The sequence below is a fragment of the Drosophila sulfurigaster genome, chromosome X (genome assembly GCF_023558435.1).
Source record: "Drosophila sulfurigaster albostrigata strain 15112-1811.04 chromosome X, ASM2355843v2, whole genome shotgun sequence".
NCBI lineage: Eukaryota > Metazoa > Arthropoda > Insecta > Diptera > Drosophilidae > Drosophila > Drosophila sulfurigaster.
Window position 1 is genome coordinate 32,665,729 of NC_084885.1, and position 23,320 is coordinate 32,689,048.

The 23,320-nt window shown below is 39.4% G+C and overlaps 3 protein-coding genes across 7 annotated transcripts in view; 2 read left to right on the top strand and 1 right to left on the bottom strand.

Moving 5' to 3' along the window:
• Positions 1 to 884: 884 nt before the first annotated feature.
• LOC133849362 (V-type proton ATPase subunit d 1) lies at positions 885 to 3,145 on the top strand. Its single transcript, XM_062285392.1, has 3 exons — positions 885 to 1,267; positions 1,572 to 2,080; positions 2,149 to 3,145. The coding sequence occupies exons 1-3, from the start codon at positions 1,141 to 1,143 to the stop codon at positions 2,563 to 2,565; spliced, it is 1,053 nt and encodes a 350-aa protein (XP_062141376.1). The 5' UTR covers positions 885 to 1,140; the 3' UTR covers positions 2,566 to 3,145.
• Positions 3,146 to 3,936: 791 nt separating this feature from the next.
• LOC133849361 (uncharacterized protein ZK546.14) lies at positions 3,937 to 10,227 on the top strand. Its single transcript, XM_062285391.1, has 3 exons — positions 3,937 to 4,171; positions 7,681 to 8,552; positions 9,394 to 10,227. Exons 2-3 carry the CDS (start codon positions 7,691 to 7,693, stop codon positions 9,927 to 9,929), a joined length of 1,398 nt encoding a protein of 465 aa, XP_062141375.1. The 5' UTR covers positions 3,937 to 4,171; positions 7,681 to 7,690; the 3' UTR covers positions 9,930 to 10,227.
• A 5,244-nt stretch (positions 10,228 to 15,471) lies between these two features.
• Positions 15,472 to 23,320, bottom strand: part of LOC133847528 (TPR-containing protein DDB_G0280363) — a 55,374-nt gene continuing 47,525 nt past the window's right edge. For 3 of the 5 annotated variants that reach the window (XM_062282645.1, XM_062282644.1, XM_062282642.1), the window contains exons 11-13: positions 19,235 to 19,326; positions 16,726 to 16,918; positions 15,472 to 16,664 (exon numbers count right to left, since the gene is read on the bottom strand). In XM_062282645.1, coding sequence (XP_062138629.1) covers positions 15,775 to 16,664; positions 16,726 to 16,918; positions 19,235 to 19,326 — 1,175 coding nt within the window. In that variant the 3' untranslated portion in view covers positions 15,472 to 15,774. Of the gene's footprint in view, positions 16,665 to 16,725; positions 16,919 to 19,234; positions 19,327 to 23,320 lie in introns of those variants that run through there. The other 2 variants (XM_062282647.1, XM_062282646.1) reach the window with 1 other exon arrangement.

Below are 23,320 nucleotides of genomic sequence, written 5' to 3' on the forward strand. Positions count from 1 at the left end.
TTTCTGCGCAAATGCGCTGCTTTTGCGTCCTGCTCTCACACACAGGCAAGTAACGGCACAACGGCCATTAACGTTTTGTTTAGCATTTAAAATTTTACAAACGTTCAAATGTTTAAAACACTCACTAGACACTTGTGGCCCCTTCAATGTATGTTTTAAATATTCCCACCGCGCTGCATTTGATATGCGCAGTTATAAATTGTAAACTAATAAAATAATTATAATTTCTGTTCTGACACACTATGCGAATAACGGCACAACGGCCATTTGCGCTTTGTTTTGTATTTAAAATTTTACATATACATACATATTTAAGTCACTTTCACTAGTCACTTTTGCGCCTTTGACGTATGTTTTAAATAATCGCACCATGCTACACTCAATACACGCACTTATAAATATTTAACTAATTAAATAATTATATTTTCTCGCAGCCAAACCGTTTTCTTAAAAACTGCTTCTATTTAACTGTGCTGAGATGTGGCCACAATCAAAATGTCTAAAAATATACTATTTAAAGCTGAGAAAATATACCAAAATGAAGGTAACATGAAAAGAGCAATATGGTTACTCTTCATTTGTGATATATTTTCAAATGCGTTTAAAAAGTCGTGTAAATGACATAATTATTATTTCGTTGTTTTTTTCAATATTTATTAAGTCATTACAGACAATGGTTGCTAGAGCAAAAAAACGCTAATACACTGCAATGAACCAGGGCTGCACCAAGCACTGCGTTGCCAACGCCACAACGCGTTGCCAACTATGCGCCGCTTTGCCAACTGCACAAGTGCGCAATGCGCATGCACAAGTTGGCAGCACCACGCTGGTCATTTGACATGTGGATTTTTTAGTGCTTTTCACTGACGTTGAGAAAAAAAAAGCGAAGAAGAAGAGGAGTTGCAATCATATGACTTGTCGATCGATAGAGAAGAGAAAAAAAGGTTGCGAAGTTGCAAAAGTTACGGTTTATTTAGCCAGCAAACAGCCGAGCCGAACGATTGCTAAACTCCCTTAAAAGCAACAGCAGCAGTCGCAGAAGGAAGCAATCAGCGAAAGCGTTTCAACGATTCTTCGATTTCCCCAACATTTTCTCATTCTCTGTGTGTGTGGTGTTGTTAGTGTGTGTGCGTCACAATAATGGATAGCTCTGGATTCATGTTCAACGTTGACAACGGCTACTTGGAGGGCTTGTGCCGCGGCTTCAAGTGCGGCATCCTCAAGCAGGCCGATTACCTCAATCTGGTGCAGTGCGAGACCTTGGAAGGTGAGTTGTCCACTTTAGTTCGGTTCCATTGCTACGCCCGTGTTTTGAGTCACATGACGACGACGACGCAAGCAGCGCTGCTATCAGTCGAGGGCAGCAGCTGTTTGTGTGTGTGTGTGTGTGTGTGCGTTTGCATGTAACTACTATGCAAGTGTGTATGTGAATGTAAGCTTGTCTTGTGATTGATTGGTGCTAGTTAATATAAGTATATATATACTGGTTCAATCATGTCCCCTTCTCCCCCCTTTTTTTTCGTTAAATAATTGATTGCATTGATTTCACATTGAATTCATTCCCTTGACAGATCTGAAGCTGCATCTGCAGGGCACCGACTATGGCAGCTTCTTGGCCAACGAACCCTCGCCGCTCTCCGTCTCCGTGATCGATGACAAGCTGCGCGAGAAGCTCGTCATTGAGTTCCAGCACATGCGCAACCACGCCGTCGAACCGCTGTCCAACTTCCTGGACTTCATCACCTATGGCTACATGATCGACAACATCATTCTGCTCATCACGGGCACGCTGCATCAGCGCCCCATCTCTGAGCTGATCCCCAAGTGCCATCCACTGGGCAGCTTTGAGCAGATGGAGGCCATCCATGTGGCATCCACACCGGCCGAGCTTTACAATGCTGTGCTGGTCGATACGCCGTTGGCGCCGTTCTTTGTCGACTGCATTTCAGAGCAGGATCTCGATGAGATGAACATCGAAATCATTCGTAACACGCTCTACAAGGCATATCTCGAGGCGTTCTACAACTTCTGCAAGAACATGGGCGGCTCCACAGCCGATGTGATGTGCGAGATTCTCGCTGTAAGTTTTTGTTTGTCTTCTTATTGTGATTTGCCATCTCTATTGTCTCCTTCTGCTTCTGCTTTTAGTTCGAGGCCGATCGTCGGGCCATCATCATCACCATCAACTCCTTTGGAACGGAGCTCTCCAAGGACGATCGTGCCAAGCTGTATCCCAACTGCGGCAAGATGTATCCCGATGGATTGGCCGCGTTGGCGCGCGCCGATGACTACGAACAGGTGAAGACCGTGGCCGAGTATTATGCCGAGTATGCGGCACTCTTCGATGGCTCCGGCAACAATCCCGGTGACAAGACGCTCGAGGATAAGTTCTTCGAGCACGAGGTGAAGCTCAATGTGTTTGCGTTCTTGCAACAGTTCCACTTTGGCGTCTTCTATGCGTACCTCAAGCTGAAGGAGCAGGAGTGCCGCAACATTGTCTGGATCGCCGAGTGCGTTGCCCAGAAGCATCGTGCCAAGATCGACAACTATATCCCTATATTCTAAGCTCCCCATTGAGTGGGACAACAGACATCGTGTTCTTGTTGTTGTTTTTTTTTAAACGCAATCAATTTCTATTTTGAATCGTGTCGTTAATAATTAATTAACTATTTTTTTTTCTGTGTCTCTTGTTTCGCCTCTTGTTATGCAATTTGTTTATATATTATAATATGATACTACAACTACATATAACACAACTACTGTAATGTAATCTGTATACTGTATGTTTATCTTTCTTTTTGAGTATTATTCCATATTACCATTAACATTAATGATGTTGTTGTCGTCGTCGTTTGTTGTAGAGAAAGAAGCGAAACACACGCAACACGTTCACGTTTGTACAGAGTTGAAAGTGTTTTTTTTTTTTCATTCATTTTTAAACTGTAACTTTATCTTTAACTGGGGCTATAGATTCCAGATTCCAAGTCCCATTCCCACAAATCGAATGCGAATTCGATTTTACACTTAATTAATAACGAAAATGCATATAAATTGTAAATTCTTGCAGCTGCGCATCAAATATAAATAGAAAAATATATATACATATATCATATTATCAAAATAAAGCCAATCCCGTTAATGTTAATGCTCTTTCGACTGTCTGAGATGCTTTGACGCCATCTAGTGGGCAGTTTATGCAACAATTAATTGTATCTCAATTTGAGCCTAGCATTGATCAGCTGGCGCCATCTATCGTCTGGTGTATCAACCTCAATCTTAACTTACAGCACTTGGCATTGTTGTTGCCAGCTCGCTCTAATCTTATCATCTGATCATTAAAGTGGCACAATGGGAATTTACTTACATGCATGAGTAACAGCTGTAGTTGGAGTTGCATGTGCGACACGTCGCGCATCTTAATGTGAACTCCTCTTTGTTGGAACTTCTTTGTTGATGTTCTTGAACCAGACTGCAGACTACAGTTCTGGGTTCTCAAGGTTTCCTTTAAGGGGTGCAGCACTTGTTTGTTTGTCTGACTCACTAGCAGGGGGAGGTGGAAGCTAGACAAAGCCAAGAGGAAGAGAGCTGCGCTAACTCCAGCTTACAGCACAGAAGAAGTTCGATGCAAAGTTTCGTTATGTGGGTCGCCTCGAACATGTTGCGTTGACCAGAGGGCGCCAAAGTGCGACTAGCACATAATGTATGCATGAATGTGTGTGTGTGTGTGGTGTGTCTCCCGTTAGGCCAAACAGGTGCCAACACGTTTGAGGCAAAAAAGAAAGCCACGCTCAGCTGTCGTCGCCTCGCCTCCCCCCTCATCAGCTCTTCCGTCTATGGCATTGTTCGCGTTGTGTGGCGTGCACGAGGTTCGCTGTGGTTCGATGGATCTTCGGATCGGTTGGAATTGCCAATAACACGGCTCAACGTCGCTGCCTTCTCGCAGTTGTGTTTCGCGTCTCTAAACGTTGAGTTCAGCTTCTCAAGTTCCACTCTCCACTCTTCCACCCAGTCGACAACTGGCAGCAGAAGACACATAAAACTTGCAACGCGCGCCTAAAACGAATTCTACTTTTTTTTGCTGTTTTTTTTTAAACAAGTGTTTTTGCATTATTTTGTGGTTGCCGCTTGCCGCCATCTTCACGGATTCACAGGATAAGACACGTGTAAATAGGTAAAAAACAAAAGAAAAACAAATAAATAAATATGTTTAATAAGACCCCAGAGCACTTTACTTACCCTCCGCCTCCACCTCATCAACATCCACAAGTTGCTGGCAATTGCGGCCAATGCAGACAGTCAGAAGAACATTGCCACTTAAGATGACCAGGAAACCCAAAACACCAAAAGCAAAAGCAAAGGCAAAAACCAGCAACACGTCCATTGCACGTAAAAGTCGCTGAGAAATTGTGTCAACCAGTTTTGCGTTTGCTTTAGCTTGCTGTTCCTCTCGCACTCGCACTCGAAGTCGCACTTTGTGTTTGGTGTGCTGCTTAACGTTGTTCTTTTATTGTTTTTGTTGTTTGGTTATTGCTAACCAATTGATTTATTTGAATTTGGCACTCGTTTTACTTTCTACCATTCGATCGATCGATCAGCAGCAGAGATCTTTCTATTGCTTCCACTTTTTCACGTCCGCCCGCCCGCACTCAATTCAATTCACACACTAAAAGCCAAACTTCCAAGTCCCTCCCACGGCCATTTTTACTTCCCGTTTCCATGCTTGTCCTCTCGCGCTTCCATTATCGATAACTAGAGCTTGAAGTAATCGCGCGGCTGTGATATTTTGTAAGGATGTCCATCGTTTCATGCGTGAGCTTTGAAAAAAGCTTGAATGCTTTGACAATGATGGATGCTGGATTTAAAGCTCTCACCGCGCCTTGCCTCGCCAGCGCCATCTCTCGATCGTTTGTTAATGTCATCAATGGGCCTGGGGGCGCTAAAGTCAAAGCCAAACACATCGTAAAATTTCACTCCTCTAGCGTTGAGTAGAAGAAGTTACTTAACCTTAATATGCTTGTGCATTCACCATCTCGCTCGCTCTCATTCGCATTCGCAATCGTAATTCTAATGTTTTCTTTCACCCACATGCAAAAATCAAAGTCAAAGAAAGTGAGACCTAAATTATGCAAATTACCTCTTTCTATGCACGCTTGTGTGTGTGTGTGTGTGTGTCTGTGTGTAGGTTATATAAACCATTGAAGGATGTAAAAGTTTCTGCAGCTGATTAGCATAATCAAAATATTCGTGTCGTAATCATCGACGTCATTAGAAGAAGACAACAACAAGAGATGACAAAAGAAATTTTTGCAGTCTGCAAAGATGAATAACAAATACAAAAAATACAACAAAATACAAAAATTTCAACACTTTCGCTTTGTGGACCGCTTAACGGCGGCGGCTGCATAATTAACATTTATTTTTTTCTTTCTGATTTCTTGATTTGATTTTCAATTTCGATTTTGATTTCAATTTCGTTGGGCTCCTTTCCCCCCTGCCCCTTGTCCCATGCCCCTTCTCAAACTCAATCTCAATCTCATCAACGTCCCCTCCCTTTGCCTAGCACAGCTTTACGCATGTGTTATGATCATTTCGTTGTTGTTGTTGTTGTTGCTTACTTTCTATTTTCCTATGCGTTTAATAATTAATTAATGCTAATATCTTTTCACAACCGTTATAATTTATTGACAAAAATAGAAAATACAATGCGGCTGACAACAACACGATCCACATACAGTCCACACACACACTCACAGTTGTCTAGTTTTGCCTAGTTGTTGTTCCAAAGGCGGCAAATGCAAATGAATGTCAATATGAATATGAATGTGAATGAGAGTTCGAATTCAAATTCGACTCCGAATTCGAATTCGAGTTTGAGCTTCACAGTTCGGGTTACGTATTGGAATGCCAGTGAAATTATGTGAACAGCTGAACACAATTTGTTTTTTTTATTTTTGGGATGCGACAGCCAATTCAGGCCAACTGGGCCAATTGACCAGAAGCGCAACCGGAGGCGACAACAATAACTGCAGCTACAACGGTTAACTGTCACCAACAACTAACTGTCTACGATTGCAGTGACTCTGTGTATGTGTGTGTGTGTGTGTGCTGCAATATATGTAGTAATGCAAGAACAAAGAACATAAGCTTCGATATATAATTACAATTCTTTCCAAACTTACGTGATGGAAACATCGATAGAAACTGAAAATCGTAATCGATATCGGTTCTGTGCCGATGCATTGAGAACTCACCCACCCCCACACTCGCATCTTGCATCTCGCTCTATTGTGTGGTCATTTTGAAGAAATCATTTCCACTTGTAATTACTTTAATTGTTCAGCCAAAGCTTCGACTTTTATTCTTGCTGCTGCTGCTGTTGTTGTTGTTGTTTGCTGTTAACAACTTGTGCTGCCGCATTTGGTCACCATACTTTCTATCCACTAATAAGTCGAGACACTCAGCCACAGCCAACAACAACAATAACAATTGGGTTACAAATTGCGCGAGTTTCTGTTGCCGTTGCTGTTGTTGTTGTTGTTACCAGCTGGAAGGTCACACAGCAGCAGCAGCAAAAGCAAGAGCGAGATACCTAAGGATTGCACACGTACAGACATCAGCATGCTCTCACATTCAGCCAAGAGAACTTCTACAGACAGAAGTGCTATGCATGCGAGCTTAACACAGTGTTAGTGTAGCAAAGCCGAAAGAGAGCCGAAGCTGAGCTGAAGCTGAGCCGAAGCTAAGCCGAAGACTAGGCGAAGCTATTACGCTGCCGGCGGCCACTTGAAGAGCTGAGCGCACGGTTCAATGAGTCAATAGGTACACAAATTTCACTTTGCTGGCTGGCTGGCTGGATGAAACAGTTACGTTCAGATTCCACACATTCCCACTCCGCACACATTCCGCATTCTAACGTTGTTGCTGTCGACAAACAACAAAAAAGAGTTCAATTAAGTAACTGAACTTGTTGTTGGGTCTTTCAAGAAGATTTCACTCTCGTTTTTGGCCGTTGTTGTTGTTGTTGTGTTTGGTCTTTGCTTTATCTGTTTCTTGTTTTCATTTAGCTTTTGTCTTTGGATCTTCGGATCAATCAGCTATTGTTTGCATTCGCATTTCGAAATTGAGCATGGACATCGAGTCATCGAAATTGAATTCGATTTCGATTCCGGTTCAAGTTGCCCACACTCCCTTTGTGCTCGTGTGTGTGTGTGTGTTGAGCCACCCGCTAGATGGAAGATGCCGTTAATTTGTTTACTTTGAAATTCGTGCAGACACTCTTGCCTTCTCCCTTCCTCTCTCTGACCATCGTCTTAAGCTATTTCGCATGCTGCGTTGACAAAGAAAGCAGGAAAGAGAGCGAGCGAGCGAGAGTGAGAAGTGAATAGCAAGTGGCAGAAGAAATTATGTCAATATTTATTTAAATTCATTTCTTTCGTCAGTTCATGCCAAAAAACACACACACACACACACAACGACAACAAGTTAAAGAAATGGAGAGAAATTTAATCGCGCGCCACTTGAAAGCGATTTTTTTTTCTTCTTCGCGCTTTGTTATTTCGAGTTTTGTTTACCTTTGAAATACTTTTGGGGTTTTTTATTCGTTGTTGTTAACTGGGTGAAACCTCAAGCCTTAAAATTGAAATTAATCGGAAATATTATCGAATTATTTCTACTTTGCAGTTGCAACAAGATGAGCAACTCCATCACCCGCTCTCTGTTGGTGCTGCTTTTGGCCAGCGCCGTCCTAATCGAGGCCAAGACGGTGCATCGACGCACCGACAAGATCTCCGAGAACTTTAAGCAGCTCGATCTGCCCCCAGAGGAGATCGATCCCAATGTCGCTCCCCCCGACAGCTCAGCTCCCATAGCCGACGCTCAGGACGCACTCGATACCGCTGCAACCCCCGTGACCTCTGCCCCCGCTGCTCCGGCTGCTGCAGTTGCTGCCGTGGATGAAACCCTCAATGAGATCGCCAGCGAAGACACCGTGCCAGCTGCAGCTGCAGCTGCCGCAGAGGCAACACCCGCAGAGACAACCGCTGTGGCAACAGCCAAACCCAAACCGAAGCCCACCAAGAGTCCCAAGCCACAGGATGAGGACAAGAACCCCATCAGTCGGTACTGCAAGTGCACGGAGTCGCATTGCGACTGCTGTCGCAAGTTCGGCTTGCCATTGCTGCCCAGCGGACCCGGATGTGCCAAGATCGCGTATCTGGGCAACGACGAGATGAGCGTCTCGCTCAAGTTCGGCCAGATCACGCTCGCCTCGCGTCGCATCTCCAGCAAGCGGGCGCGTCCCATTTGCGTCAGCATGCCCGGCGGCTACAACAAGTTCTGCGGTCGCGTCTACGGTTTGTCCCAGGCCAAGGAGAACTTCAAGGCCTGCCTCGCCTTCGAGCTGCGCGCCGAGGACGAAGTGGAGGCCCAGCTGCCCATCTCGTGCTTCAAATTCGGAGCCGAGGGACTGCGCGTTGCCGAGGCCGAACCTCTGCCCACCAAGGTGAAGGCGCCACAGGATGAGGATGACGATGACGACATCTTTGGCTTTGGAGGTAAGATATATGTAGATGATATATGAGGTATAGATGATATAAATGATATATAGTTGATAATATAGATGATATAAATGATATATGAGGTATAGATAATATAAATGATATAGATAATATAGATGATATATAAGGTATAGATAATATAAATGATATAGATCATATAGGTGATATAGATGACATAGATATAGATAACTGTGAACTTTGAAATAGCAGTGCTAATGGTTATAACAGCCTAATGAATTCAACAATTTGTTCTCAATTAGTAACTCAATAATACAGCAAATATGGATAATAAGAAAAAAGAATGAATTATGATTAACATTGAAATAGCAGAGTTAAAAGAAAACTATAATAAAACTAGAAGTTCTCATTATCTATCGAACCACTCAGCAAATCAATATATTGTATATGATTACATAGTGTATAATAAAATGTATAGTATATTATTTAGTATATTCTAGTATATATAGTATATAATAAAACTTTTAATGTCTGTGATTAACATTGAAATAGCAGTGTTAAAAGAAAACTATAATAAAATTAGAATGTGAATAAATCAAATCAATATATTGAATATAATGACATAGTATATAATAATATGTATAGTATATTATTATACAGTGTATTTTATATATAGATATAAATATGGTAGTTGGGAACTTTGAAATAGCAGCGCTTAAACCCGTTTACTTAATTAGAAATCGGGGATTTATAGTTATCTAAAGTCTATTATAATATGTATAGTATATTATTCAGTATATTTTAGTATATATCGAATAAAATATAACTTGCAATATTTATGCTCCCCTCTTGACTAATATTTGTAATATAACGCTTGCAGCTGGCGGCGATGATGACGAGGACGACGAGGACGATTACGATGATGCCGAGGAACCATCAGCGGAGGACGACGATGCCGAGGACTACACCGAGGACGACGACACCGAGGCGCCAGAGGATGCCGACTATGGCGGCTTTAGTCTGGGCGGTCTGCTCGACGAACTCGACGACGACGAGGACGAGAAGCCAGCGAAGAAACCAGTTGCCGCAGCTGCCACACCTGCCACGGTGGCAGATCAGACTCGTGAGCACGTGGAGACGGATGTGATGCAGAGCAAGGATGAGTCCGGGACTGTGGCAGCAGCCGCTGATTCAGTTGTGGCTGCCGAGGAGGCGGCTGTGAGTGCGGTGACTGCGGCGCCAGCTGCAGCTGCGGAGGCAACGGGAGCAACGGGAACAACAACGACAGGGTCGAAGAAGAAGTCGAAGAAGGCGAAAAAGAACAAGAAGAAGAAGAAGGCCGCTTCGGTGGCAAGCGAAACCGAAGGCGACTTTGCCTACGAGCTGCTGAATGGCATTCTGGATTTTTTCAATTGAGCGGCCAACGCGAGTTCGCCAACATGCTTGGCAACACTGTAAATATCTTGCAACGACGTTGAGCTGCACCCAACACGATGATGAAGAAGAATATGATGATGAAAAAGGGTTTCAGGAGTTAAGCTAGTTAAGAGTCGCATCCTTTTGTACTTTGTGCCGTGCTGCGCATTAATTTATTTATTTTTATTTATTTATTCATCACACACGTCCCACGAGATTTCTCTGTGCCCACAAATCGTACTTACTTTATTTAAATCCTAACTTAAAAACTCATTAAATAGTGGTCTAAAAAAAAACATACACACACTGCGTATACTTAATCTCTGTCTGTTGAAAACACACTGCCGCTGTCCAGTGCTGGCAATTTAGCTAGTTTCCCGCTGGTTAGTCAAACGTGGTCAAACTTCTTGAAAGCCCTCAAGAATATAGTCGTATTCCGCATAGATCAGAGGATCTCGTATATTTTCAAGGTATGTTTTATCAATTGACAAATTTTAAAATAATTATTTTCGGCTATCTCTAAAAAATAGCTAAGTTCGACGTCTAGTTATAACTATCATACATATATACAATGCTGCAAATGAAATGCCTGGATACAAACCAAAACCAGAGCTTTAATATAAGACTAATAAAGATATAGCTTAATAACAAGTCATGGCAATTTAGCTAGTTTCCCGCTGGTTAGTCAAACGTGGTCAAACTTCTTTAAAGCATTCAAGAATTTAATAATGTTTGTATAAGACTTTGGATTTTCATATTTCCAGTGTTTATATTTATCAATTAACTTCGCATTCTAATGAATTTAATCCCTAAAAACATACAAAGTGCAAGGTCTAGTTATAATTAACATTACCCACATAATGCTGCAAATCAATTAAATACTTAGGTACAAGCCAAAGCAAAGGCTCTGAAAATAATAATAATGGTATAGCTTAATAATTAGCTGTTCTAGCTTTTTTTTAGCGGGCTGCGGCATCACTGCTGCTACGATTCATGCAAATTTGATTTGATTTATCCAGGTCGTGTGTGTGTGGAGGAGCGAAACGAAGCCAAGGAGCAGATGTCCAGCGTCATCTTCATTTGTTAAAGCTCCGTTGACATCGGGTATATTCGTTGCTTAGTTGTCTTTGTGGCAGCTGTTTTAGTTAGGGTATCTGGCAGTCCACTTCGCTGTTGCCCTGGATCTGAGGACTGATTAAGTGCCGCATCATTTATCAAAATGCCGCCCCAAAAAGCCACAAGGAGATGGGCCAACTTTTAATTAGAAACTATGCTTTGCAGTTAAGTGGGCAAACGTGCTAAATCAGCCAGAGGCTTAAATCTCCTTCTCCTTTCACTTAATTAACTTCGGGCAAGTGAATTTGCCTTTCCTCGGAAAAGTTGTCAAATTTCGATGTGCGGAAAATGAAGTCGAAAGGAAGCACAGTTGCATACATATACATATATATATATATATATATTTATTTAAACATTAATGTACATTCGATTAAAATATGACCATTAAAACGTGCATTCAATTTCATTGAATGCAACGAACAAAATTCTTACAATTCTTCAACAGGGTTTCGCATCCGACTATATCGATCTCGAGTTCTCGATAACGATAGTGTCATCGATATCGAGATCGATCTTAACAATTCCATAAAGTATTCTAAATATGTTGCTTCATTTATCAATTGCACGCGATCTTTCGTTATTCTTGTGGTGGACATTTTGTTGTTGTTGTTGTTGTTGTTCTTGCCATACAAAAATATGCAAAATAAAATTCATTCTACTTTCATTTAGCCGATTTTGTAGTTTGCTCTTTCAATAGAATATTACATTTATAATATATAGTATGTATATATAAGTTGGTAGTATATAAATATTGTGTATCATATATAAAGAGCAAAAATCGTGTGTAAGGTTTACATTTATAAAACTTGTTTGTATATACTTGAATTTTTGGTTTTCTTTGGTTTTTTGTTTACCTACAAAATATGCATGTTTACACTAGAAGTCCCTCGATTAAATCACAGCCGAGCCGAGAAATATTGATTTATTAAATTATTGAATTGAATTAAAATCGAATCGAATTGAATTGAATCTATGAAAGAGAGATGCTGTGTTTCTATATAGAGAAGTGGACCAGCAGTGTATGCATCCATATTTTATAAGCAATACAGCTGAGCGAGTCCAAGATTGGACATCTTTATACTCCAAAACGCTATTTTAATGAACATCGAAAAGATCGTTTAAAACCATATATATATATATATTGATCATCGTTTCACTTTTTATTTTCTGTTTAGTTTTGATTAAAACCATAATGAATCCCCCCATTTTATTGGGGATTATATCATGGACTATACTCAATCATATATCATCGTGTAAAATGCCTTAAGATCATCTCAAAATTGTTGCTATGCCAAAGTTGATGTTTTTTTCTTTTCTTGGTTTTTGTCAAAAGAACAAATATGAAACTTAAGATTACGTTTTACGAGTATAAAGAGCAAAAGTGATCAATCTCATAGTATACTGGATATACATATATATATAGTATATATATTTACTTGTATAGTGTGTATAATATTATGTGGTAGGTGATGCACTATAATATGAATGTATATTATATGTTATTTATGTATAATTAGTATCATATTTGTATATATGTATGTATATGGTAATGGTTTCTTGTATCAAATGGGATTTGTGTGTGAAATGCGCCGCCGGAAAAGTACAAAATGGAAATCATAAGGAAATCTTTCATCGAAAAAGTTTTGTGTACACAAATGAAAATTGGGCGCACACATTTTTAGTGGGGTTTAATCAGTCTCGTTTTTAAAAGTTAGTATATATAGTAGATAGTATGTTGGTGCATATGTGTGTGTGTGTGTTTATGTGTATGTGTCTGTGTGCTGGGTCAGTTAGTGAAGCATGAAGTACTTTTCTATCTGTCTGTGCTCTTCTACTCTTCTACTTATTCCTTATGGTCTTTGACGTCATATCATTTGTCACACTCTAACAGACGTAACGTTACGTTATTGATACCCTTCCCTCCCACAAAAGGTCGTTGGGACTTGGGATTGCATTGATATGCTTTAGTTAGGTTACGTTTCAGCATAAGATATATGTTATATTATATGTATTTGGTGTATGGGATTCAAGGATTCATCTAAATACTTATTAGCATACTTAATCATCATTTAATTAGTCTTACCTATTCATTTCATTTCATTTCATTTCGATTTCGATTTCAAATCAACTCGTCGTATCGTTCGTTATGTTTAGTTTTCGATTCCTTTCTTTTCAATTCCCAATCCGACTTCGTCTTTGTCCTTTAAGTGTATCATTTAAGGCGTTCATTCTTCTCCAACGCCATCTCCTCAATTTCCCTATGCATTTCAATTCGATGCGCATATTTTATTCAATTGCAGTTGTTCTTGTTCTTCTTGTTGTTGTTTTTGTTTGGCAGCTGCTGCTATTTAGTTTGTGTAAGCAGCGCGGCCGAGCTTTTGCATTTGCTATCTCGTTTTAACTTGTCCTATTGTTCCAACCGCATGTCGCTTCTTCTTCTTCTTTTTCTTTTTCTTGCTCACTTTATTTTGTTGTCAGCTGCAATTGACTTTTTCCAGTTGATGGCACCATTGTGTTACTGCTGCTCACTTTCGTTGGGTTTAGTTAAGTTTAGTTTGCTATTGCATTGTTCTTCGGTGTTTGTTTGTTTTTTTTTTTGTTTTCATTGTAATTTTGGTTTTGTTACTCCTTTTCTCCGTAGTCGCACTTTGATACTCGATTTATATCGACATGCCGCCACACTGCATGCAATTAGAAGGCCGCTTTCTCGATAACAACTTGTGAATCGACATCAATATCGATACATACTCGCAAAGCATGCAACGTGAACGGAAACCATTTAACATTTAATGCGTGTTCCATTGAGATGAGATTAGCATGATGGCAAGCAGATGAGTCGTGATCATATGTTGATAATGACAATGTAACATTGATATGCATGAAACATATACTATATGTACATATGTAGATATTTTCCTGTCGGCATTCCAATTCCACTGCACACACATTACACATACATACATACAACGACTATCCACAGTATGTGTGCGTGTGCGCTTGTGGAGCTTTCATGCGTATGTGTACGTACATATTGTGTATGTATGGAATGCGGTGTAAGTGATTGTATTTTATTTGCATGCAAGTTGTAAAAAGGTTGGAGGATAGGTTATCTCCCTCTCCCTCTCCTTCTCGCTTTGTTTGTCCCTGTAAATCAGTAACATTATTTATGAGCATAGTTTCTCTCTCTCTCTTTCACTCCTCCCTTCTTTTGTCGCTGTCAATCAGTAATATTATTTATCGTGTGTGTGTTTGGATTCAACTGCTGCATTTTCATTGTTTTGTTGTTGTATTATTTGTTTGTGGTTTTTTGTTTTCAATTGTTAAACACAACACAGAGAACGTTAAAAGACATTTATGAATTGAGTATTTAAATATTTCAGTATTATTATTACTATTATGTTCGTGCTGTAATTCCGTTTCCATTTCCGTTTTGTCTGTTTCATCATTCAGATATCCTGTAATTTCGCACAACATTTCTGATTACAAAACAAAACAAAAATTCATACATTTATCGAAAATAACAACTGGAATATGGTTAATTAGTGAGTAGCCCTTGCTCTAGGGCATCCTCTATTATAAAATATTACTGTTCAGAGCATTCGCTAGTCGCGAATGTTTGCTTTCTATTTCGCTGTGTTCTTACTTCTTATTTCACTTTATGTTTTCTTGATATTTTCAAAATCAACTAATCGCTTTGTTTTGTTGATCTCTTCTCTCTGGTTAAAGACAAAAAAATAGCTCAAATATTCTAAAAATGTCAAACCCTAAAATCAGTCGAAAATGAATTTGATTTTGATTTTCTGCTAAAGGGTATTTCATGGTCGACTATGCTTAAAATCTATAACTTTTTGACTGTTCACAGTTTTTTTTCAGATTTGTTGGTTTCTTTTTGTTTTAAATAAAATAAAATTATAATGTTGTAGCTATTGTTTTAGTTATTGTTGTTGTTTTTGTGTGGTTGTCGCCAGTGTTGCCACCGGGCCAAGAAAAGGTCCTAGACCTTTTTGTTTTTAACTATTGGTTTTGATTATCTTTTTTTTGTGAATTTTCCTCTTTTTTTAAGGTTTTTTGTTTGACATGATTTTTGAAATATTGTTTTGTAGTTTCAAAATTATTGATCAGATTTTAAAAATTTTTCTCTTTTCTTAAGATTTTTTGTTCCACAGGATTTATGAAATATTTTATTTTCAAAATTAGTGATAATTTTTTTTTTTTAAGATTTTTTCTGTGACATAATTTCTGAAATATTGTTTTGTATTTTCTCTCTTTTTTAAGATTTTTTATTCGTCATGATTTGTTTTGTATTTTCAAAATTAATGATCTTTTTTTTTCTTGCATTTGGAATTTTGCTTTTTTTTTGTTAATGTCATTTTTGTTGTAAGTCATATTGTTTTATTTTTTATATTTTATTTTCACTTTGTTTGAATTTTTATTTGTTTTTTTGTTTATAATTATTTTTGAAAGATCTTTTCGCATTTTGCAAAATTATTGTCCGTATTAATGGCGCTTCAACACTTAAAAATTTGGAGTCGAAGATGCTCTAATATAACTTGGATCTCATCGGACATCGGACATCGATCGGGCGGGAATCAGGAATCAGGAAAAGATCTCACCACTTGAGATGTTGTATGTAGCTCGGCAAGCCGCAGCTTCACAGTGCCTGACTAAAAGTATTCATCCAGCTGCACATTCATTTCGATTCGATTCACACTCCACACACACTCCCTGCTTAGATGACAAAGAGATCGCTGCAGCTGGAGGAGTTGCGTCGCTTCATGTTCTTCTTGAAGCGCAGCACCGACGACAGAAATATTTTGGTGCGCGCCGTCAGCTTGGTGACGACTTTGCGATTGCAATCGATCGCCTTGTTCGAGTCATCGTCGTCATCGTCATCGTCATCGGAGTCATCGACGCCAACACGAACTCCATTAACGTCATCATCATCGTCATCGTCGTCGTCATCATCATCGTCATCGTGGTAGGTTCCATTGTGATGCCAAGGCTGCGCATTGTTGCGACGTTGTTGCAAGCTCGAAGCAGATGCAGATGCAGCAGCAGCGGCTGCAGCTGCCGCTGAGGTGGAGGGACCATCGAAGTTGGAGGATTGTTGTTGTTGCTGTTGCATGCCAGCGGCGAGCATCTCGAACTTGCTGCGTCCATTCACATAGCCAGGCAAATGGCGATCGCTCTCCTCATCCTCCAGCTCGCTCTCGCCCATCTTCAGTATGCTCTCCAGGTTGAGAGTCCGTCGATTCGCCTTTCGCACCTGTTGACTACGTCCTCCGGCACCCGAAGTGCTTGGCACGGGATTTGCCACCTCACCGTTGTGTTGGTTGTCGTTGTTATCGTCATCCTCATCGTTGTCATCCACGCCATCCGCTTGGTAGATGCTCATCTGACGCACCATTCGCCTGGTGGGCAAATGCATCCTGCGATGATTCTGGATGGTGCTCTGCAGATTCAAGCGACGTCGATCCCGATCACTGAGCAATCGAATGCGCTGCGGATTGAGTTTCACCTGCGCCACAATCCCCACGAGCAGCTCGTCCACATTGTGATCCAATCCCGACGATGTCTCAATGAATTTGCACGCTATCTCTTTGGCCAGCTTGCGACCCACTGAAACATCGATTTCAATTCTTAGTTATCCATCAACTGAGGCTGAGCCTCATCAACTTACGTTGGCGGGAGACTTCGCGATGTCGCTCCAAGTCCGTCTTGTTGCCCACGAGAATGGCGCCGCGTGTCAAGAGCATGTCGTTCTCCTTGAGGTACTGCAGCACCTTCTCCGCGAACTTGTACGCCCCCCGATCCACCACCGAGTAGACAACCACAAACAGATCGATGTTGTACGTCGCACAGAATGCCTCTGTCTGCAGGTTAAAGAGTCAAGTGAGACAATATGTAAGAAATGTATTAAGACTTATGTTCGAGAAACGATTTATATGCGATAAAATTAAATATTGATCATTATAGAGTAATGTTTAATATATGTAAGTAAATTAAATTTGAAAACTCGTTTGTTCATAGTTAACTTACATTTGAAGTAAGTGAATCAAACAAATCATTACATCGTTATACACCTCTATCTCGCTTAACGGTCACTTTTGACACCCTTGATTATTATAGAGTACTGTTTAATATAACTAAATTAAATTTGAACACACAATAAGTGAATCAAACGAATTAATTCATTACATCGTTACACACCTCTGTCTCGCTTAACGGTCAATTTCGGCAACTTTGATTATTATTGAGTAATGTTTAATATAAGTAATTTAAATTTGAAAACTCATTTGTTCATAGTTAACTTACATTCGAAGCAAGTAAATCAAACGAATTAACTCATTACATCGCTACATACCTCTATCTCGCTTAACGGCCACAGTTGGCATATTTAATTATTATAGAGTAATGTAATGTATAACTATATTAAATTTGAAAACTCATCTGTTCATAGTTAACTTAAATTTGAAGTAAGTGAATCAAACGAATTAATTCATTGCATCGTTACACACCTTTATCTCGCTTAACGGCCACAGTTGGCACATTTGATTATTATAGAGTAATGTAATGTATAACTATATTAAATTTGAAAACTCGTCTGTTCATAGTTAACTTACATTTGAAATAAGTGAATCAAACGAATTAAATCATTACAACGTTGTACACCTCTATCTCGTTTAACGGCCTCTTTTGCTACCTAAAAAAGGGCGTTAAACAGTCTTTAATTTTTTTTAACTTCGTCTGTTTATAGTTGACCTCTACTTCAAATAAGTAAATCAATTGAATTCATTGCTTCAACATTGTCCTACATTTATATCTCGCTTATATCTTACTTAATGGCCACTGCTGGTAACTAAGAAGGGTAAGAAGCGATCAGACCTTCAGACTTTTTAACATCAACTGTTTATAGTTGACTTCCAATTCAAATGAATAACTTAAACTAATGAAAACATTGTTTACCCATCTATATCTCGCTTAACGGCCTCTGTTGGCACCTAAGAAAAGAGGTTGCTAAGCGAATAATCTTAAATCTTTTCAACTCTGATTGTTTATTAAAAGCAAGTAAATCAATTCTAACATTGCTTCACCGCAAACCCAACATTATTGACTAAGAAAAGAGTCCACTAAGCGAACAGATTTTACAACTTTTTAACCTCGATTGTTGATAGTTGACTTCTATTCTAAACAAGCGATTTAAGCGAATGAAAACATGGCTAACATATCTATATCTCACTTAACAGCCTCTGTTTGCAGTTAAAAGAGTAGGCCACTAAGCAAGGAGAATTTCAGTAAGGTAACATCACTTTTAAATGTTTTCCGTACAATTGCATTAATCAGTGTTGTTCATGTAAGTTGAGCGATAAAAAATAATGAGTGGCCGTTAAGTGCACAAGATTTACAGACTTCTTATATAAAGTAATTAACTAGTTTATTTGCCATTTAATGTTAAAGTCGAAACGGAAGCAACTCAAATAGCAAATGTCAAAGGGCAAAACGAAGTGAAGACAGAAATTTAATGCTGAGAAACATTTATTTGTTTGTTGTGTTGTTCAAAGGAAAGTGTCAAGGCAATTTTGTGGCAGTTTTCCAATATGAAATCTTTGACAGCACAACAATGTAGTTAGTGTGGTATTATTTATTTTCAAACTCATTTATGTGCAACAAGAAGGAAGGGAAGGGAAGGGGAAGAGGAAGAGAAGCCACGACTGTTGGATATGGATAATTCGTTAGACAACAGCAAAATGAAACGAACATTGTCAATGCAATTTGCTGCTAGCTAGCTTCAAAGGAATCTCACATACCGATGCACACATGAGTGAGAGAGAGAGACAGACAGAGAGAGGGAGAGGGGGAGAGGGAAGGCCATGCTGGTGCTAATGCGAAACGACGTCTATAACAATGTAATGCGCTTTGGCCTTTTCTTTTTGCAGCTGATAAAAAATGTGTTAATGACATTTGAAAAAAGTGTCAGCCGCAGAAAACGCCCGCAGACGAGTTCCCTCTCTCCCTTCCTCCCTCTCTTTCCCCCTCTGTATGTCTATGTGTGTGTGTGTGTGTGAAGTGCTCTTAACCCATAAACAGACTACGCCTGACCTAGTCAAAGAGGATGACACAAAGAGAGAGACATTGTTTCAGTCTCGAATGTGTTTTTTAGCTTAGCGAGAAGTTGTGTCGCTACTTACGGACATTTCGCAAGCAGGATGATCAATAATTTCCAAATCCGTCTCAATATTATCGACCAGCACCGACACCGTCTTCTGTCCGTAGTCATCATCTGGAAAGAAAAGGCAGAAAAAACAGAGCAATTGAAATGTTAGAGCGGCAGTTAACAAAACAATTTGATTTACTCCCCGTTAGAATAATCAAGTTAATGCGCTTACCCTCCTTTCACTTCCCCTCCTCCTCCTCCTCCTCATCCTCATCGTAAGTAATATGGTCTACTACTCGTATACTTAATGCAAACTGCTGCTGTTTGCGGAATTGCGCCAGAGGCGTTTACTCAACTCAGTTCGCATTGTTTATTCATATTAAGCGGACTTCAACAGCGCTTGATGTTGTTGTTGTTGTTTTTGTGTTGTTCGCCTTTCGACTCGCCACCGCAATTAGCTTTATTCTGTCTAAAAGCCAAGGGCGTAACTCGTCAGCGTTTCGCTAAAAGTGTTGATACCTTTGAAAGCACATTCAAGTAGATGATATGCTCAATTGCTCAAAATCATCGAAAGCTTTGAAAGCACATTGATATGCAGAGAGCTTTTATAGCTTTTTCTCAACGTTTCGCTAAAGTAGATTCTCAGCTTGTCAAAAGAAATATATTAGGAGTCTTTATCTTGAATAGCTTTGAAAGCACATTAATTTGCACAACGCTTGTCTATCACTTTCTATTCGAAAAGTAGAAACAGCTTTAAGCTTTCGCTAAACTTTATTCTCAGCTTATTGAAACAAAGATATTATGAACTTAATCTTTGATAACTTTGAAAGCACATTAAATAAAAGAAAAGTTGTACTGCCTATTACTTTTTTTTTTTTAAGTAGATAAATCAGTTTTTTGCAACTTTAAGCTTTCTGTAAATTATATGCTCAGTTTTCCAAAAACAAAGATATTAGTAATCTTTATCTTTGATAGCTTTGCAAGCACATTAAATTGCAGTATGCTTCCTATGATTTTTAACAATTTTTAAGTACTTTTTTTACAGGGTATCCCATGCGTCGAGCTGACGGCAAAGTTGATGGACACGCAACCTGGCTGGCAAATCGATCAAAATTGCAGTTCAGCGCTTTCGCAGTGGGCGTTCCCTGTGGGGCCAACAGCGTATAAAAAGCGTAATCAATGCGATTTTATTTCGCTTCGAGTTGGCAGTTAATGCCGCAATTGGCGAGGCCCTCGTCATAAAACAAAAACAGAAAAAAACAAAGGGAGGCGTCGTTAAAATGGCGCAGCCAAAAACCAACATCTTCCACATACTTTTCCTTTTCACTTTCTTATCCTACCTCAAATTTGTTCAGGTTCAATGTGGAATGTGGAACGCGGAACGTGGAAGAAAAGAAAGAGTGAAGCTTTACCCCAAAAGGCATGCTACACTTTTTTTTCATAGTCTCAACATTCATTCACTTACTAATTTATGCAGGCGTAAATGTGGATTCATTATTATTTCCTGGGATTAGCTGAGCATTGCTGCTGTTGCTGTTGCTTTTAATTGGCATAAACTGCACCCTTATCTAGAGCTCTTTTCTATATTTATCTCGCTACTAAATGCATCAAATGAGCATCGTTCAAACTTGGAATCTCATTCATTGAGTCAAAAGTTCTGGCTTTACTCGTACACAGAGAGAAATAAATTGTATATTGAAAAAATCTTGATTTTTTGCTTGAAACAATCTTAAATCAAAATTTGTATGCTAAATTTGCATTTTAAGATTAAAGATATTTTATTTGAAGGTTAAAATCTTTATTCAAGATTCTTGTATTCTAGATTGAAACGTAGCTTGGAAATCGTTATCTAAGATATTTTCGATCTTTAAAAACATTGAATTTTGTTCTTGTTTCTTAAAATGTTGGAATTCTCTTTCTTGAAAATTAGAACCTAATCTCTATCTATCAAACCTTTTTTTTTTTGGTTTTATTTTAAGCAATCTAAATTGAAGACTGTTTGATATTAGTTAAATATATTTCTTTCTTGGTTTAATTTTAAGATTCTTCCTATTTTTAAAAAAAAGATTATGCAGATTTTTGGTAGGTTTTCGATCTTGTTTTAAGAATAAACCTTCTTAGTTAAATTTTGACAATCTTGATTCATGATATAATTCTTAATATCACTACTTTTTTTTCTCTCTGTGTATATAAATATCTCAAGAGTTATGTGTTATGGGCTTATAAATATGCAACTGACTGCTTCCGTCGACTGTAGCCCAAAGGCCACAACTGATGCTCCACTTAGATGTTTCATTTTATTTCTGTGTGTGTTTCGCCATTTCATGTGGTTTCTTTTTTTTGCTGGACATGCACACGAGGCTAGGCCACTGGCCACTGGCCACATGCAATGGCGTGTGTCCCGCATTGCGTTCACTGACACCCTCAACTCTCCCATTTGTGAGTACGACATATGACAAAGGAAAACGGAAACGGATACGGAAAGAGGCAAGCGAAAAGGGGAAAGAGGAAAGCGGCAAGCGGAAAGACGTCGAAAAAACGCAGGCAAGCAAGACGAGGAAGGAAGAGCGAGCCAAAAGCCAGTTCTGTGATGAAATGCACACTCGCATGATCGGATTATCCTTCGATTTTTCATGCCTGCACTCCAACTGTCCGAGTGTTGCTATGCAAGTCACTTTCTCAGCTCTCTTAAGCTAGCTTCTTGGTACTTCACTTGTCATTACTTAAGGGACAAATCCTCGTTTCTCGCTGCAAAACTATTCTGTCTGTCCGCCTGTTTCTCACCCAGCCACTCTCTTATTTTTAAAGCTATCTTTATGGAACTCTACACAATTGAAACAGATATTGTAATAATACAAATATTCTTCTTAAAGCTCTCGTTTATATCTGTAACTATATTTATGAGAGCAGTATCTAAAAGACTAATCCGTCTGTCCGCCTCTTCGTCTCTTCTTATGCAAACTACTCGCTCAGTTTTTAAGCTAGCTTCTTGGTACTTTATTCGCCATTCTTCTGTCTGTCCGCCTGTTTCTGAGCAAGCTACTCTCTTATTTTTAAAGCTATCTTTATGGAACTCTACACAATTGAAACAAATATAATTAAAATACAAAAACCATCATTAAAATCCTTATTTTGTCACTAGTTTTGAGATATCAATACCTGCAAAATGAATCTGTCTGTCCGTCTCTTTTCATGCAAACTATTCGCTCAGTCTTTAAGCTAGTTTTTTGGTACTTCAGCTGATATTAAAGGAAAACACAAAAATAATTATTTAAAACTTCTTTTAATTCTACAACTAAAACTACAAATGTTGTTTCTACAAAATTCACCTGTTCGTTTCCCCCCTCTCATGGTCAGTTTGGAGTTTAATAGATTTGATTAGTATTGAAGGAAACCTCAATTGTAGCATGTCTCATTTGTTTTTTCACTTTTTCTTAAAGTGCATTAAATCTGTGGCTTGGTGGAAAAAGTTTTTCTTTTGCGTTTGCCATTTCCATTTTCATTTCCAGCTGTTTCTTCGAGGCTTTATTTCGTTTTGTTCTTAGACAGTCCACCGAGGGCAGCATCAGCTATTTGCAGCTTCTTAACTTTATATGCGTTAAAAAGCGGCACTAACAGGCTCACACACACACACACTCACATACACACACACACACACACATCTCTAGGACAATAAAAGTTGGGTGCGGCGTTAAGTTGCTTTTGTTGGTCGCTGATGTTGCTGCTTTGACTGAAGTGCTAATTAAAACTTGGCTAATTTCATTCGTTCTCTCTTTCACTCGCAGTTTCTCTCTCTCTCTCTCTCTCTCTATCTCGGTTGCAATGTTGCAACAATGCAACAGCCTCCGCAGCTCGTTGCAACAATTTTGCATGGCTCAGCGCGTTGGGCCTAGCGAGAGTTTTTATTCCCACCTCGCAGCCGACCTCTCCCTCTCCCTCTCTCCCTCTCTCTCTCACTCCTCCTTTTCTCACTCTTCTCTTGCTCAGCACGCAACTCGTACATCATGTAGCATGGCGACAGCGCCACTTGGAGTGGAACGATTGTTGTTGTAGCAGGATTAACTTAATGGCAGCGCGTAGAGCGTGCAGCTCCACATCCATCTCCATCTCCGTCTCCGTC

What these genes read in the sequence shown, in the direction of transcription:
- LOC133849362 (XM_062285392.1), top strand. Translation starts at nt 1,141, where the DNA reads ATGGATAGCTCTGGATTCATGTTCAACGTTGACAACGGCTACTTGGAG. An exon ending in GCAGTGCGAGACCTTGGAAG is followed by an intron (nt 1,268 to 1,571) that starts GTGAGTTGTCCA and finishes TTCCCTTGACAG; the next exon opens with ATCTGAAGCTGCATCTGCAG. An exon ending in TGATGTGCGAGATTCTCGCT is followed by an intron (nt 2,081 to 2,148) that starts GTAAGTTTTTGT and finishes TTCTGCTTTTAG; the next exon opens with TTCGAGGCCGATCGTCGGGC.
- LOC133849361 (XM_062285391.1), top strand. Translation starts at nt 7,691, where the DNA reads ATGAGCAACTCCATCACCCGCTCTCTGTTGGTGCTGCTTTTGGCCAGC. An exon ending in CGACATCTTTGGCTTTGGAG is followed by an intron (nt 8,553 to 9,393) that starts GTAAGATATATG and finishes TAACGCTTGCAG; the next exon opens with CTGGCGGCGATGATGACGAG.